The sequence below is a fragment of the Phyllostomus hastatus genome, unplaced genomic scaffold (genome assembly GCF_019186645.2).
Source record: "Phyllostomus hastatus isolate PE091 unplaced genomic scaffold, TTU_PhHast_1.1 phas_contig_524, whole genome shotgun sequence".
NCBI lineage: Eukaryota > Metazoa > Chordata > Mammalia > Chiroptera > Phyllostomidae > Phyllostomus > Phyllostomus hastatus.
Genome location: NW_025333900.1, coordinates 15,232,456 through 15,251,598, shown reverse-complemented (window position 1 = coordinate 15,251,598; position 19,143 = coordinate 15,232,456). Strand labels below are relative to the sequence as shown.

General features: G+C 34.4%; 1 protein-coding gene across 1 annotated transcript in view; it reads right to left on the bottom strand.

Annotated features, from left to right (window-relative positions):
- The window catches only part of HFM1 (helicase for meiosis 1), a 91,111-nt gene extending 72,821 nt beyond the window's left edge, over positions 1-18,290 (bottom strand). The window contains exons 1-5 of the mRNA XM_045847142.1: positions 18,220-18,290; positions 12,425-12,537; positions 10,863-11,172; positions 2,446-2,711; positions 2,115-2,153 (exon numbers count right to left, since the gene is read on the bottom strand). Of these exons, the coding sequence (XP_045703098.1) occupies positions 2,115-2,153; positions 2,446-2,711; positions 10,863-11,172; positions 12,425-12,537; positions 18,220-18,290 (799 nt within the window). The remainder of the gene's footprint in view (positions 1-2,114; positions 2,154-2,445; positions 2,712-10,862; positions 11,173-12,424; positions 12,538-18,219) is intronic.
- Between the last annotated feature and the right edge of the window lie 853 nt (positions 18,291-19,143).

Here is a 19,143-nt window from a genome sequence, read left to right as displayed (position 1 = left end):
GCCAAAACAAAATGTAATTTTCAGTGTGTCAATCCATCAGCTTTGAAAGGAATCTCATTTTTCCTCCAAAATATGTCTCTTCCTATAAAATATTTATTTGTAACAAGCCCACATGTGGGCCATCATGCTGGATTTTCTCTCATTAAGTAGTTTCTCATCAGTTTACACTCACAAAAATGAATCTCTAATCCAGAGTAGATACAGAATCAATTTTTTACTCATGAGAAAACTCTGCTACTAAAATCATTTATCATCACCATCAACACTTGATATCAAATTTTTCCTTTCGTTCAGCAAACTCTCAGCACTCACTGTAATTATATGTCATTACAGGTGAGAAGATGTCTTCAGAACTGAAAATGACAAGATTACTGTGGCAGCATCAAGCTGACCAAACTTCTATTGTCCTGAAGATTCAAATATAGTAAAATATTAGAAAAGAAGCAGAAAATAAGTTATATCCCCAAACTCAAATTATCATCAATAGCATTCAACCTTCCATTTTAATTTAAATATACACTTGGAAAATATGAAGGGTAGCAGTTCTGTGAGTTTGACAGCAAATGAACTTTTTGGACAATACAATGGACACAAAAGTAAGGCAATAGTCTTAATCCATAAAGAAACCCAAACAATAGAATCACTTCAGCTGTGCTAATACAGAACAAAGATCTTTAAAACTCTTCAAAAGTTACTGTCATAGTATGGCAAGTTCCAGTAAAGGATAAGAAGGATTTCCCATTATGCAGATAATGAAATTAATTTTAAGTGTTTACATTTTCTCTGTTCCCACCTTACTTTGATCACCACAGAGAAGGAAGTGCAGCAGGATTAAGACCACATGCTGAACAGGAGCACTAAAGGATGACTATGTCAGAAGTTATTACACTGTCACGTATAACCCATTTATTGTCCCCTCCCACCATTCTAATGCAATTCAATTATCTGCATTGGACACAACTCTTCATGAGGGATCAGGCAAGTATTTTCTAACCAAAATTCAGAATTATCTCAGTCTGCAGAGTAGCCAGGATTGCAATCACTTTTCCCTGGATTTTTCTAGCTCAACTGCCCAATATCTGGAATTCACTTTGTTTTGCCAACTAGATCATAACTTTTTGTCAGTTCTAAGTGGCTTTCCCTAGCTTTTGAGTCACTAATCCTACCATTCTAAAGCACAATTTTGATGATATAACTTGACCTGCTCAAAAAATTCTGTGCATGGTTTCTCCTCATTGCTTAATAAATTTATTAAAACTAAACACAAAACCTCTTGAGTATGGTATTCATGGTGTTAAAGGATCTGATCCTCAGGTAACTGTCCAACATTATTTCCTACTACCCATTTAATCATAACTTTCATTTCAACCAAACTGGAATGCTTGTTGTTTCCAAATATATTCCATACTTTACCCTCACCCTTGCTCATGGATACACTTTTCCAAAAACATTTTTGTTACTTAATCTGGTTTTCAGTGTATTTTGAGATATGAAGATAAATAAGGCATGGTTCTTGCCTTCATGGAGTCCATAGGTCACAGGGAAATAGTCATAAGACAACTAATGAATTCTAATAAAATAGAGTAAGTACACTATTATAGACATAACACAGGGTATCAAAGAAGCTAAGAGGATATTACCTCCAGAACACACGTATATACTCAAAATATGTGAATTAGATTATAGGTATAAACTGTAAATTAGGTTTTCGAAAATACTAGATTTGTAAAAATGTCCCCAATCCACAGTATGCCTCATTCTCATTCATTTCCCTTCCCTATGTCTATTCCAATATGTTTTTCTTCCCAAAGTATAAGAAATTGTATCGACTTATAAGTAAATATGCTCAGAGACCAGCCAGTAATATAAACTCATTTGTGTATTTATCTTGTGACAGACTGGAAATAAACAGCTTATAAACTGGCACCAGACTGCAGACCACTATTTGAGTAGCACTATCACACACACACTGAGTCTCTTACATGACCCCAAATATTCACTTTTCCTTCTTTTTCTTGTTAACCAAAATAAACAGAGATAATGAAACAAAGTATTTAATAATTATGATTTTAAATAAAAGCTTCTGTAGTAAAATAATTTAATTTGAAGGATACGGATTTCTGTGATAGCCTTCAAATCATTTTCTGTTACTCCTAAAAAAAAACAACCCTACATACTTATATGGTATTTTAAAACTTTTCCATAAAAACTGTTTAGATAAAGTTTGCATAACTTTTCATTGACAGCACAGTTAAATATCTGCATCACAGTTTAAGGTATAATGCAATATAATAAGGTATAATGCAATATAATTAGAAATGCAGAAATTGCACATAAATAACCTATTCAAGTTTACTATATTTTTATATTACTCCTTATGCTAAGAAACATAGACTAGATACTTTTATATACTTTTATAAACCAAGGGAAAAAGCAAAGAATTACCTTGAACTTCATGAGGCTGGGACACAACTGAAAAAGATGGTACTTTCAATACACCTTCTCTGATTTCAGAAGCAGGAAAAGCATCACTTGCTGTAAACATGTTAATATCTGAATATTGAGGTTTCTGCTTACTATTGCTGCATTTCCATGATGTCCCTTTGTTCATTTCTGTTTGGACAATTTCTCCTGGGACAACATGAGAATCCAAGTTTGCAATGTCATTAGAATAAGCACTCCTATGCATATTGTGGGATATTTTAAATAATCTACAAAAAAAAAAAAGAAAAGGAAAAAACATGTTTGCATGTGAAAAACTAGCATAAAATTGGTCCCTTTAAAAATACCTGTAGGTTATGGTTTATTCAAACACAAACACGAATCATTATCCTAAGATAAGACTTGTTAAATTTACCACTTTTCACTTTCCTAAAACTCAGATAAATCTGTTTGTGGTAGCCAGTCTCTGAGATAGCCCCAATGATCCTGGTCTCCCGGTATTCACACCTTTCTTTAGTCTCAAATCAGTACTAACCTATGTGATTAGTAGCGTACTGTGGAAGTACAAGTGTGTGATTACCAAGGCTAGGTCATAAAAGACATTGTCTCTTCCACATGATCTCTTGTATCACTCACTCTGAGAGGAGCCAGCCACTAGTATACCATGAGAACACTCAAGCAATCCCATAGAGACGCCCATGTGGACAGATACTGAGACATCTTGTTAGTAACCAGCACCCACTTACCAAAAACTATTCAGTAATCATTTTAGTGTAAGAAATACTTCTTTACAAAGTTCTGGAAAATACAGGAAAGCCATCTTTATAATTACAATTTATCATATTAAACTAATCTAAAGACAATTTGCTCACAACAGTCCTAAGGGGTGAAATAACCATTAAGGTTCTTAATACAGCACTCACATCTTATAATAGGAATGACTGCAGGTATCAGTCTTACAGAATTTCAGTGGTCCCCAACCTTTTTGGCACCAGGTTTCATGGAAGGCAATTTTTCCATGGACGTGGGGGTGGGAGTAGGGAGGGAGGAGGCAGAGCTCAGGTGGTAATGTGAACAGTGTCCTTAGACGGGAGGAGGAAGGTTGCGGATCCTTGCCATAGGAATGACACCCACGCAAATACTATAAAAATATAGAACAGTTTCTAAATTAATTTTTAATCTTTTAAAAGTATTTTATTTAGTTTTTACCTTTAAAGGTGTCTATTACAAGGAAGTAATGATTGATTAGGGTAGAATAGTGAATTCTAAAGAAATTAAGAATTAAACAACAAAGTCCTTCCATTCAGGAGTGCCCTAACAGGAAGTGTTCACTTTTCTAGTCATTTCTCTCTGTGTACATGTGTTTGCCTGTGTTCCTGTGCACATGTGTGTATGTTGAAATGTGTGCACATACACGTGTTTGAGCATGTGTAAGTACCAGTGTGCACATACATGTATATGCACTTGTGGATGTTGGCAAGAATGATTCTGGAACCTGATTTCCCCAGGGGTGAACACTGCTTCCATCTTCCCATTTTTCTATGGGTGCACATCAGAATTTTTGAAGAACCCCTGCTGTGGAACATGGACAATTTTCCATTTTTCACTCCCATCATTGTGCTGAAGGGAACATCTGCATCCATAAATCTTTTTTAGAACACATCCCTAGAAAGTAGTGATTCTGGGTCATAATGTAAATACAATTTTAAAGTGTTGCTCACAGTTTCTTACAACCATGTCCACTTTTTAAAAAAATTATTTGCCCTGGCTGGCATAGTCCCGTGGATTGAGTGTGGGCTGTGACCCAAAGCATCGCAGGTTTGATTCCCAGTCAGGGCACATGCCTGGGTTGCAGGCCACGGACCCCAGCAACCGTACATTGATGTTTCTCTCTCTCTCTTTCTCCCTCCCTTCCCTCTCCAAAAATAAATAAGTAAAATCTTTAAAAAGAGAGATTATTTTTAAAAAAAGAACATCACAACATATAATTTATTTAAAATTGTTTGTTTGTTTGTTTTTAGAGAAAGGGGAAGGGAGGAGAAAGAGTGGGAGGGAAACATTAATGTGAGACAGAAATATACATCAGTTGCCTCTCATACATTCCCTGACTGGGGATAGAACTTACAACCTAGGCATGTGCCCTGACTGAGAATCAAACTGGGCTGACCTTTCACTTTTCAAGACAATGCCCAATCAATTGGAGCCACACTGGTCAGAGCCAACCGTGTCCACTTTGAGACTTGTTTGGGACAGCAGATGTGTGAAGATTCTGGGGCGTAGGAAGGAAGGGAGGAAGAGGAGCTGGAAGTGGAGGTGATTTACTATAAATCTTAATAACATGTTTCACATAAGAACTAGTCTTTGAAAAAAACAGAAAGAAATAAATGTATTTTAGAACAAACTGTATGATTGCATCCTCCGATGCCAGCAGTTTATCTTTGAAGATATAAAATTCAAAAACAGAGGGTTAGTCTTAGATAATATATTAATAGTAGAATGCCATCATGAAATGGTACTGAGGGAAAAGAAAACACTTATGCCATAGGATGACTCCTCACCATATGTTGTGATATATGTTAAAAGCATAGACTTTGGAATCAGACAAACTTGAGTATAAACCAACAGCTTCTCCACTTTCTAGATGTGTGATGTTAGAGTCTGAAATAAGTTTTCCAAACTACTAAAATTTTATTCACATGCTAGGTACCTAAATTCTCTGAATCTCATATTCTTCCTTTGGAATTTCTACTCCACAATTTCTCCTATGTCCTCGACTTCTTCATTTATTGTTATATTAATCCCTGGTTGTAATAAAAATATTGCTTTGCCATGCAAAACTTTTGCTCCTTAAAAAACTCAAGTGGAAACTACTAATTTTCCTACATCCAGTGTGCTTGGGGGTGGATCTGTGTCTTCTTCTTCTCCCCAAATCTACATCATTACTTTTTTATTCTTTCACAAAAGTTATCTGTCCTGTCTAGCGACATCACCTTGTAACTCTACACATGGCATATATCATATATCAACCTCTGGTCACTTTAGAATCTTTTCCTCTCAATTCCAAATTCTGCCATCATCTGGGTCACTTCAACATTCATACAGACAACCCATTCAAAATTCTACCCTATCAGTTTCTCAGGCATTCATCTCTAGTGGCTTTCTGCCTCCCACAATCTGAGTCACCTACTCTCTCACCTTGGACCACCGGAGGCAACCACAAGTCCCTCAGGCCAAATCTGGCCCTCCACCTTATTTTATCCAGCCTGGCACCTTGTTTCTACCTAGTGGTAGCACTGAACTCTCACTTAACTGTTAAGGAGTAATTACATTTATACAGTCCTAAAATTACATTCAGCCCTTTGAAGGCAACCGTGAGGCTGATGTGGCCCCCTGTGAAAATGAGTTTGACATGCCTGCCTTAGACACTGTTATTATCCAGAATTGCTCCTCCTGTCCAATCAATCATTTTGATATATCATTTTTCTGACTATACTCTCCTGTCCTTTTAGCCTGTTTGCTCAAGGAACCAATGAAGTTAAAGAAAAACTTACTGTAATTAACCTCTTTGTTTTCTCCAAAAACATCTTCCCCTTCTCCTTCTCATCCACCATTAATGAACTTAGAATTCATAACCTATCTTTTCAACTCTCAAATAATATTCTCAGTTCTGCTTCCCTTCATCCTTTTTATAATACTTATCTTGCAAAATCTCAATCCTAGATGAATCTACATTTAAAAAAAAAATTCAACCAAGCAGTGGAGACACTACTAGGAAAAGCACAACTATTAGGTAGATGAATAATATTAAAATGCAGAGTCATCAGCAAAATTGCAGATACAAGATCAATATATAAAATCAGTTGTATTTCTATATACTTACAATGGTCGATCTAAAAAATAATTTTTAAATCTCATTTATAAAAGCATCAAAAAATAAAATACTTAGGAATAAATGTAACAAAATAAGTATAAGAGCGGTCTACTTAAAACCATAAAACATCATTGAAAAAAATAAAGAAAACAAATACATGGAAAGATATCCCATATTCACAGATTGGAAAATTTACTGTTATTAAGATAATAATATTCCTCAAGTTGATCTTCAGATTCAATACAATATCTATCAAAATCCCAGCTAGCTTCTTTGCAGAAATTGATCCACTTATCCTAAAATTCATATGAAAATGCAAAGAACCTAGACTAGTCAAAAACAATCTTGAATAAAGGAACAAAGCTGGAGGGCTCACACTTCCCAATTTGAAACCTTACTACAAAGCTACAGCAATCAAGACCTGTGAGATATGACAGTGTGGGATATATCATATGCCAGGCATAAGGACATTGATCAATGGTATGGATTTGAGAGTCCAGAAATAAGCCTTTATGTGGTATAATAAGGAATATAAATTTGGTCGTTGTTTCTAGTTCTTGGCATAGAGTTCCTAAAACCTTTGGAATTTCCTGTGTTATAGGAGTGACAGAAGAATCTTTCATTATTCATAACAAGACCTTTTCAATCATACCTGAATTTGTTCTAATGAAGTTACTCTTATAGGGCCCCTAGATAGTTTTAGGATGGGGGCTGATGCCACAAAGACAAAACCTTGATTACAGGTTTGAGACTTTCAGCCCCACCACTGACATCTAAGAAGGGGGAGCAGCTGGAGTTCAATCACCAGTGGCCAATAATTTAATCAACCATACCTATGTAATGAAACCTCCATGAATAAAAAACCCATAAATAACAGGGGTTTCTCAGAGTTTCTGGACTGATGAACACATCAAGGTCCTGAGAGTGTAACACACTCAGAAAGGGCAAGGAAGCTCTGTGCACCCTCCCTCTCCATACCTTGCGTATGCATCCATTTGGCTGTTCCCAAATTGTATCCTTTATAATGAACTGGCAAAAGTAAATAAAGTGTTTTTCCTGAGTTCTGTGAGTCATTCTAGAAAATTATTGAACCTAATATGGGGTCATTGGGAAATCCCCAAATTTGTAATCTGCACGGCAGAATTGTGAGTAACTTGGCACCCTATCTGTGGCTGGGATATGAAGTGGCACAGTCTTGTGGGACTAAAACCTTAATCTGTGGGGTCTGACACTAACTAACTCTGGAGTTAGTGTGAAAATTTAATTATTGGTCACCCACTAGTATTGGAGAATCAGAGAATTGGTTGCATCAGAAAACCTTATATTCATGGTCAACTGACTGCCAACGACAGTGCCATTACATTCAATGGGGAAAAATAGTTTTTTCAACAAATGATGCTGGAACAACTGGATATCTGTACGCAAAAGCATGAAGTTGGACTCTTACCTTGTACCACATATACAAAAAAAGTTAACTCAAAATGGATCAGAGACCTAAATGTAAGAGCTAAAACTATAGAACTCTTAGAAGAAAATAGAGGAGTAACTCTTTACAACCCTGGATTAGGCAATGGATTCTTGGATATGACTTCAAAAGCCTAAGCAAAACAACAAAAAGTTTAGGTAAATTGGGCCTCACCAAAATTAAAACTTTTGTACTGCTAAGGATGCCATCAAAAAAGTGAAAAACAACTCTCAGAATGTTAGAAAATATTTGCAAATCATATACCTGATAAGGGAATTTTACCCAGAATATATAAAAAATTCTTGAAACACAATAATGAAGGGACAAATAACCCAATTAAAAAATAGGCAAAGGATATAAATATACATCACTCCTAAGAACATATACAAATAGCCAATAATCACATTCCAAGATGCCCAACATAATTAGTCATTAGGGAAATGCAAATCAAAACCACAGTAAGATAACATTTCATATTCACTATAGTAAAAAAGACAATAACAAAGGCTAACCAGGATGTGGAGGAACTGAAACCTTCATATATAGCTAATGGAATTTTAAAGTAGTGCAGATACTCTGGTAAACAATTTGGCAGTTTCTCAAAAAAGGTTATAAATACAGAGTTACCATATGGCCCAGCAATTCCACTTCTAAGTATAAACCTAAAACAATTAAAACATATATTCACACAAAAACTTGTACATGAATGTTCATAGCAACATTATTCATAGTAGCCAAAAAGTGGTAACAACCCAAATGTCCATCAACTGATAGATGGAAAAACAAATGTGGTATATCCATTCAATGGAATATTATTTGGCCGTAAAAGGAATAAAGTAATGATACACAACAAAAAATGAATTTTGAAAATGTTATGCCAAGTGAATGTAGCCAAACATAAAAAGTCAGATATTTTTTTATTATTCTACTTATATGAAATGTCTAGAATAGCTTTATCAATAGAAACAGAAAGATTAGTGACTGCCAGGCCTAGGGAGAGGAGAGGCATGGAGAGTAACTGTTAATGAGTATGGAGTTTCACTGGGAGACATTACAATGGTTTAAAATTAGATAGTACTGATGGTTGTAAAACTCTGAATATTTTAAAAACCATGAATTGTACACTTCAAAACAGTAAATTTTATAAGTGAATTATATCTTAATAAAGCTGTTTCAAAATATTCATAGACATCAATCTCAATTGAGCCCTTTACAGTGTCCAACAATCCTACCATTATTCTAATTAGATTGCTTTCCCATTCTCCCTAATTGTTTTTCATTCTTTTCATACTTGCTCATTACCTCCACTTTTCCCCTCAAGCTCCACAGATGATCTCATCTCTTACGTCATAGAGAAAACAAAAACTAACAACTAGATCTCTTCTGAATCATAAATTCACATATCCAATTGTCTATTTGGGTAATTTATTAGCACCTAAGATCAAATGTCCAAATCCATGCTCATCTTTCCCAAAACATGTTCTTCCTTTACAGTTCTGTGTATTATGAATGGACACTACCATCCTTAACCGTTCTGGCTCAAACCAGAACCTACAAGTTGGATCTCATGTCCAATAATCATTTAAGTCCTGTTGCATTCTGTCCTCTAAATAATTCTGGACTCTCTCATTCCTGCTACCACAATCCTAGGTCAGGCTACCATTCTCTTACCTAGACTAATGAAATAACCTTCTAAGTGGCCCATCAAAATGTATTCTAGCTCCCTTCTAATTCATCATACTGGGGTCACGATAGCCTTTAAATAAAAAGAGAAATTTAATTTTACTGCCCTACCTAAAACCAAGACCTTGTCCAATGGTTCCCAAACTTTAGTGTATATAACAATCCTCTAGAAAATGTGTTGAAAATTAAGATGCCTTGGTGACATCCACCCTTCATATAGACTGTGATTCAGTAAGGCCAAGGTAGTACCCAAGAATTCAAATTTTTAATAAGCACCCCAGATGATTCTTTTGCAGTAGATCCATGGGTTACAGTTTAAGAAACACTGCCTTAAGGAAAAGTATAAAATGTTTACCCTGACCTACAATACTCTGAATGACTTGGCCCCTCCATATCTAACCTCTCAGCTTTCTCTCTTACTTTAAAGTAAGGAAATTTTTAAAGAATAGGCCAGGATCTGTACTACCTTAAGACTTCTGCACACACTACTCCTTTTGCCTGGAACACTCTCCTTTATTTGCACTTAACTTCATTCTATTCCTCCTTAAAGTGAAGTTTAAATACCACTTCTTCAGGAAAGCATCCCCTGACAGTCCAAAGCAGATTAGGTACCCATGTTATATGTTCAAACAGCAGTTCTCAAAGGATAGTAGAGTCTATTTCAGGGAGTTCATAAGATCAAAATTATTTTCATAATACTACTAAGGCATTATTTGCCTTTTTCTCACCCATTCTCTCACTAGTTAACATGGAGCTTTCCAGACGCTCCAGGTTGTGTGGTATTACAACAGATTGAATACAAAAGCAAATATGAGAATCCAAGTATCTTCTATTAAGCTAGAAATTAAAAACATTTGCAAAAACATGAAACACCACCACTCTTCTCACTAAATTATTTTTTGTTTTGGAAAATAATTATTTTTAATAAAATACATTGTTTAGATTAACAAGTATGTTTATTATTTTAAAATGAATTAGTAAATGAATGTTTTTCAAACTTTTAGCTTTAATTTATAATATGGTTAAGAATTAATATTTAAATATTAAAAATAGCCCATATATACAAAAACTCTTTGGAAATGCTTAATAATTTTTAAGTGTAAAGGGGTCATAACAACATAAAGTTTGAGAACCTCTGCTCTAACCATATTCTTCATCAAAAATAATTGTCATACTATTATTTTTAGTTATTTACTATCAGTCCTTCCCCCACTAAATTATAAGCTCTCCTAAGGTAAGAACCTATGACTAGAATCTCGAAGTTAACAGAATGTCCGGTATATAATAGACTCTATTTGTTACTGGTGTTTTTCTCATTCAGATTTTATCATATTTCATACTTTTGGACACACATATAACTATTCAACTTTATCACTGAATGTTATTTCATTTAATAATTACCTTTTTCGGAAGGCTGATGTGCTCTCTCCTTCTTCTGCAGAATTAACTAATCTTGTATCATCTGGAATATTTTTCTCACATGCTATCTCAGTGCCAAAGTGATTTTTGAATTTCTGAGAAGAACCATATGTCAGCTTGCCAGAAACATGTGATAAGCCATTTTTATCTGTCCCTCCAAAATGTACACCACCTTCTCCATAATTATTAGAGGGAAAGGCAAATTGGAATTTTTGTGTTGCTGAAATATAATTTGTGCTTTCATCAGTTATCTTTAAATTTGACGTTAACATTTTTTGCCTCTTTTCCATACCTACAAAAATAGAATATATTAATTACTACATGTTCTCCATGAAATCAAATTTTCAAAATGATGAAAAATTTAATAAAGTTTTCAAAAGGGTTTACTAGATAAATATGAAAGCCAAAAGAAAAGTATTAGTATAATAATAAGATATCTGAAATGTCATACATGGTTTTAAAATATAGGTGACTATCACTTTATGGTTTATTATATCACTGAAAGGCTCTCAGAAATTAAGAATTATTTAAATTAAATTTGAAAATTATACAAAACCTACATTATAAAATAGGCTTAATTTCTGATCCACAGAAATAATCATACATGTAATATTTATTTTATCTACTATAAATTCTATAATTATAGAAGTAACTATAAAGATTTAATTATCACATATAAATAATTTATACACAGAAATACAATGCCCATCCATATATAATGTCAGTGAATATAATTCAGTATTAAAATACACAATGCAATACTTTTAACTTTGATACTGCCTCTAAAATCAAGATAAAGAAATGCTTTTATCAAGGCGACAAATTTATAAAAGTTTCTTTAAAGAGATTTTATTAATACAAGCACCTTTGACAGTCTGAGGAGGAAGCTTATTATGGCTTAAATTTGCTTTACCATACAAACACACACACACACATAACACTGATACACACACACACACACACACACAGTAAATTCTGTATACTATTTGGTACATAAAAGAGAATATATAACTGCATTTCTAGGTATATAAATTATGAAGCTCAATAATAAAATGTACATACATGAACCCAACACCCAATTTAAAAATCCAAATTTTGCCAACAATATTACATTAAATCACATATACTGTTTGAATGTGCTTGTTTTTTAGCTTTATAAAATGATGGTATCAAACTACATATGATCATCTGCATCTTGTCTTTTTCACTCAATATATTTCAGAAATCTGGTTCCCTAAACCAGAGAATTCTACCTTTGGTAAAGAGCAAGATGAAACTAAATAGCAGTGATAGTTTTAATGGTAACAAAATTAACAGAACAATAAAATGGTTATATGTTGTATTATATGCATATCATATGCATGCATATGTACATATAGAGAAGGAAAATGTTCTAGATTTCAGAGTTGCTGAGCACTATTCAGAATAAGTCTGTAACTTTCATTTTATGCCATTAAAAATAAAAGAGATTAACATTTTAATGTGTTACTAGATTTTTTTACATTGCATAGATTTGGCTTCACGACAAATATGTGATAATATACCTAATGGTTTATGATTTTCTATTTCTTCTTCTAATGTCTGAGTATCTGGAATTTCTGAAACCAATGGAGCAGGTGGTGGAAACCAATCCAATGATTTTCCATTGTCTGGATAGCTACATAAAATATAAAAATTTGAATATACATGTTAATAATAAGATATATCAGGAACTATATATTTATCAATTAAACACCACTCAATCACAGGCTTGTAAGTATCTTATAAACTTACTGCATTAACTTTAATTTATCCCTATATGCCAGTGTTCTTTTTTCCTTGTGACATTACTGTGCGATGAATAACATTGCTTTGTGAAAAATGCTACCTAAATAATGGCTTTAACTCCATCTCCTTTTCTTCAAATGCTTTTGACAGGAATCTTAAATATGTTCCAATATTTTTTAAAAAGTAGTAAATCACCCTGGCTGGTGTAGCTCAGTGGATTGAGCGCGGGCTGTGAACCAAGCATTGCAGGTTCGATTCCCAGTGAGGGCACATGCCTGGGTTGCAGGCCATGGCCCCCAGCAACAGCACATTGATGTCTGTCTCTCTCTCTGTCTCTCTCTCTCTCTCCTTCCCTTCCCTCTCTAAAAAAAATAAAAAATAAATAAATAAATCTTTAAAAAAGGTAGTAAATCATTCTGAAACTTTTGCACCTTAACAAGTGACAATTACTTTTGACATACCTCATGATTAATCATAGATCGTCAGTGTCAATGACACCAATACTAGTATTCTTGAGTATTCCTAAAGCACTATTACAATTCAATGTTCTAACTCAAATATTCTTGGTCCAGAACTATCTGAAAACCACAAAAAGTCCAAGAAAAGAGCTGAAACTCACAATTACTTTGTAAACTTAGAGTAATTGATGAGATTTTTGCCATCCAGTTGGCACTGGTAACTACCTCCTTATCTTTCACCTGTTATCCTTTTAACAGATAATGCTTTACTGTTTTCTTTCTAATCAAAGATGGCTTGTCTTTCATTATAACAAAAAGATAAGTGTTAGGTGATAGGAAATGAAGTTGAGAAAAGTACCACATATAATTCCTATGCCAAGACTCAAGAATTTTATGATTTATTTCTTATCTCTTCATCTAGGATTTCAAACTCTTAAAAACGAGAGGCTTAGTCTTCTACTTTTGTGCATCTCATCGCACCCAACATATAGTTACTATGGCTATATTTTCCAAATCAAAAATCTACAACACATTATCTGACTTTGATTGTCTGACAAAAGGCCAAAGCATTTGCTGCAAATCAAAACAACAATAAGATACCACCTCACACTTGTCAGAATGGCTGTCATCAATAAATCAACAAACAAGTGTTGGCGAGAATATAGAGAAAAGGGAACCCTAGTGCACTGTTGGTGGGAATGCAGATTGGTGCAGCCACTGTGGAAAACAGTATAGAGTTTTCCGAAAAAATTAAAGGGGGAACTGCTTTATGACCCAGTAATTTTACTTCTGGATATATATCCAAAGAAACCCAAAACACTAATTCTAAAGAATATATGCACCCCCATGTTTCTTGCAGCATCATTTACAATAGCCAACATATGGAAGTACCCATCAAGAGACAAGTTGTGGTACATGTAAATAATGGAATATGACTTGTCCATTAAAAAGAATGAAATCTTACCTCTTGCTACAGCATGAATGGACCTAGAGGGTATTATACTAAATGAAATAAGTCAGACAAAGACAAATACCACAGTTTCATTTATATGTGGAATCTGAAGAACAAAATAAAACCAAAAAATTGGACACAGTTTCATGGATACAGAGAACTCCTGACTGTGGGGTGAAGTTCTGGAGAAACCAGGCACAAGCTTCCAAAGGTTCTCTCTCAGTGATAACCCAGGATGTGCTTAATTCCCCCAGAAACACATTGTGAGAGTACACATTACATGATACCAATGAGGAAAGTTCACTAGAGTCTCCATGACCAGGGTTTTAATTGGGGACTGATCTCTTGGGCATTCCCTCTCTGACACATTCTAGATTCCCAGAAGCAAAGCAAATGTTCAGAATAAACTGTACTATATAAACTGTGAGCCACTCTGTTATCATTCAATGGCGGGAAACTTCGACTCCAGCCAAAAGCCAGTCTGGCAAGCAGGCCTTTTCAAGGATCACAGTGTAGGTCTAATTTATTAACTCTTTTGCACAGTGTCTACTCCAGAAAATCCAAGAAAGATTTTAACAAATACAAAAAACACACATCTAGCTCTACAGTTTAGCTTTCCCATAAAGTCATATCTTCCTCATGATTTCCCTATTTTCCAGAGATGCCATCATTTCCCCAGCCACTCAGAATCTAAACCATAGTATAATCTTTTACCCAGTACAATATGGACACTACCAGGTCTTATTGCACCTTATAAATTCTCTTGAATTCATCTTTTTTTTTTTTTTGTATTTCTACTGTCACTCTCATAATCAAGGCTCCAGTCAACTTACATTTGGTTGATAACAACTGTCCTCACCACCTCCAGGCTTTCTCCAATATAATTTACACACTCCTATCACATTAATTTTGGAATTGCTTTTCATCATATTATCCCATTCAAAATCCCTCAGTGGTATCTGAATAATGCCAAACTTCCAAGTAGTCCAAGACCACCTTACAGTTTTAATTCTCCTGCATGTAGCTTATAGTCCAGACCAAAGTGAACTATGTGTATACAGATAATACATTCTGTCCCTCCTCATTTTTGCTCAAAAATATTTCCTTTACTCAGCTTGTCCCTGTACCTGACCCTACCATCGTATCTACCTATAAAAGTTCAACTGTTTTATTCACTCAACTCATTTAAAAATTATTTACTGAGAACTATGTGTCACACACTTTCCTAGGCATTAAAGCATATATTAATTTAAAATCTAGCTCAAATTCTACCTTCATGAAATCTCCCTGGTTCTCGAAGATTTTCTTCTCCCTTCCCTCTCCTTATTATTTGAACCTATCATATTTATCACAGTCCTCCTCATAGTGATAACAGAAAGATGGCTGATAATAGATAAGCAGATAAATAGATCTGCTACAATCCTCTAGATTCCTTTACAATCCTCTAGATTCCTTTACAATCCTCTAGATTGTAAATGCTTAAGAGTCTTGTTTTTTAAAATATATTTTATCAATTACGCTATTACAGTTTTCCCATTTCCCCCCCTCTACTCCCCTCCTCCCTGCACACCCCTCACATCCACATTCCCCCTCCCTTAGTTCATGTACATGGGTTGTACATATAAGTTCTTTGGCTTCTATATTTCCTATACTATCCTTAACCTCCCCCTAACTTCTACCTACCATTTATGCTACTTATTCCCTGTACCTTTTCCTCCATTCCTCCCTCCCCTACCCCACTGATAACCCCCCATGCAATCCCCATTTCTGTGATTCTGTTCCAATCCTAGCTGTTTGCTTATTTCATTTTTGTTTTTGGTTTTTTTAGGGTTGGTTACTGATAGTTTATTGGTTATTGATTGTGAGTTTGTTGTCATTTTACTGTTCATATTTTTTATTTTCTTTTTCTTAGATAAGTCCCTTTATCATTTTTTAAAATAAGGGCTTGGTGATGATGAACTCCTTCAACTTGACCTTATCTGAGAAGCACTTTATCTGCCCTTCCATTCTAAATGAAAGCTTTGTGGATAGAGCAATCTTGGATATAGGTCCTTGCCTTTCATGACTTGGAATACTTCTTTCCAGCCCCCTCTTGCCTGCAAAGTCCCTTTTGAGAAATCAGCTGACAGTCTGATGGGAACTCCTACATTGGTAATTGTCGCCTTATCTCTTGCTGCTTCTAGGATTCTCTCCTTCATTTTTTAATCTCGGGTAATATAATTATGATGTGCCTTAGTGTGTTCTTCCTTGGGTCCAACGTCTTTGGGACTCTCTGAGCTTCCTAGACTTCCTGGAAGTCTATTTCCTTTGACAGATTGGGGAAGTTCTCCTTCATTATTTATTCAAATAACTTTTCAACTTCTTGATCTTCCTGTTCCCCTTCTGGTACCCTTATAATTTGGATGTTGGAATGTTTAAAGATGTCCTGGAGGTTCCTAAGTCTCTCCTCATTTTTCGAATTCTTATTTCTTCATTGTTTTCTGTTTGGTTGTTTCTTTCTTCCTTATGGTCCACTCCATTGAGTCCCAGTTTTCTTCCCATCACCATTGGTTCCCTGTGCATTTTCCTTCATTTCACTTAGCATAGCCTTCATTTTTTCTTCTATTTTGTGATCATACTCAACCAATTCTCTGAGCATCCTGATTACCAGTGTTTGGAACTGTGCATCTAATAGGTTGGTTATCTCTTTGCTGCTTAGTTGTATTTTTTCTGGAGTTTTGGTCTGTTCTTTCATTTGGGCCTCTTTTTTTGTCTTGGTGCACTTGTTATGTAGTAAGGGGCAGAGCCTTAGGTATTCACTAAGGCGGAGCAACCGACATCGCTGCATTATGGTGCTGTATGAGGGGGAGGGGTTCGAGAGGGAACAATGCTGCTTGTTTACTAAGGGTCTTATTTCTATTTCCATTTATATTAACAGTACTGAACACAGTGCTTTGTGTAATTAGGCATATTATACAATAAATGTTGATTCAATTCCATGGCTTTTAATACATACAGAGTCATGTCCAAGATCCTCATTCTGGCATTTAACCTCTATCCTTAGCTTACTTTTCTAATCTTACATCCCCCTGCTTTTTTATCCCTCTATGCATCTTCTATTCCAGGAAACTTCTTGATATACTATCCCCTAAAAATACTATGACTCATTCCATCTCCACTCTTTTTCTCTTGCTGTTACACTCTGCCTTCAAATGCCCCCTTCTTCTTTTTATCAAAGCCTCATCAAGTATCCCACCACTACTATAATGTGTGACCTGATCACTCTGGCCCAAGTCTCCTTCCAAATCTGAAATTTCATTACATGAATATATATGTGTATATGCATGTATATATATATGTGTGTGTGTGTGTGTGTGCGTGTATAAGCATATATGTATATGCTTATCATTTGCCTTGCAGTCTTTTTGACTTTGTATTATTAGAATGACAAACATATGTTCCAATTTTCCCAGACCAGTCCTGATTACTTCTTGTTGTCCCATTTGGATGCAACTCTTTCACTCTTAAAAGTGTCTCGGTATAAATGATAAATTACATGCTCACATTACTTATTAATGAAATTTACATATTTGTGTTGAATTTCCTCAAGTAGATTTTAAGGAGTTTTTTAAAGCAAAAGTCTGCTTCAACCTTTTTATATCCTTTTTAGCATTCAACCAATACCTGAATTAATATTTAAGTGAATGAAAGAATAAATGAAGCCTGCAATTTACTCAATACTTCATTTTGAAAGGGTAATACAAAAGAAAAAATACATAAAAGTGTTAGAATTGAGAGCAATACACATGTGAAAACCCATAAAAGCCAGAATTTAACAGACTACCACCAACTCTCCATTCTTATATTACCCTTTCTGTTTCTAAAAGGTGTCACCATTTCTTCTAGTCTTTACCTTAGCCAAAAATAATTTGAACAGAAATTCAAATAAATAAAAGCCAAATAGTAAGACTCTATTTTTTTAAATTATAACATATAAGATGTTAAACTTTAGCTACTCCCTTATACTTAAGTTCCATGTTTATCAAACATACACCTAAAACATCATTCTGTTTATCCCGTGTTTTTAACTTATATATTTACCAGAAGAAAATTAAAGCCCCTTAAAAATTAAAAAAATGCCTAAAATAATATACTCTGTAATCATTCTTTAAGGCAGACTTACTTTTCAGCTTCATCTGGTTTTTCAAAAAACAAATTATCCAAAGAAAATAATGAGTCATTTGATTTCGACATGTTAAAAACTGGACTTTTTCATAAATCTAAAAAAAAATAGAAAAAGCAGTTTATATTTATAAAAATGTAGAATGTTTCTACATAAATGATGATAAATTTTCCAGAATAAACACAGACTACCTTCCCAGCTATATCTTCTGCAACTTTCTCCAAAGCACCTCAATACTCAAATACATTATTTTCTGTCCTCCACTCATTCATGATTTCACACTTGTACCCCTCTCTTCATATTGCACAAATGCTTAGAATGTGTTTTCTTTCATTCTCCACCTGGCAAATTTCTACCCATCCTTCACAGTATAGGTCAAGTGTCATTTATCTTTCAACAATTTCTCTGAATTTGTCCTCTTACCCAAGACAGAATTAATCACTCCTTTTCGGCTTTTATAAACTTTGTTCATATCATTACTTTTAGTGCATTTTATTGTGAATGTGTGTGTCTCTAACAATATACTATTTACATATGCAGTTACTTGCTTCAAAATATAGACAGAGAAGTCAGAGGTATTGACAAAACAAGACTGCAATCATTTGATAATTGATAAAGCTGTGTAATAGTATGTGGAGCTCATTGTAATGCCCTGCCTATGTATGTATGTTTGAATTTTTCCAAAATAAAAAAAAATTACAAGTTTAACAAACAGATGTATGTTTACATTCACATTACATAACATATACAAATGTTTATGTTCCTTTTTTAAAAGATAATTTTTACATTCAGTGATGTTATCTAAAGTCTAAAAATATTCAGCATTGGCTCCTTGGAATATGATGAAAATGTAGGGCACAAAAAAGCCTCAAATTTGATAGGAGACATTAGAAACATTTCTACACACATATATTGCTTCCTTTA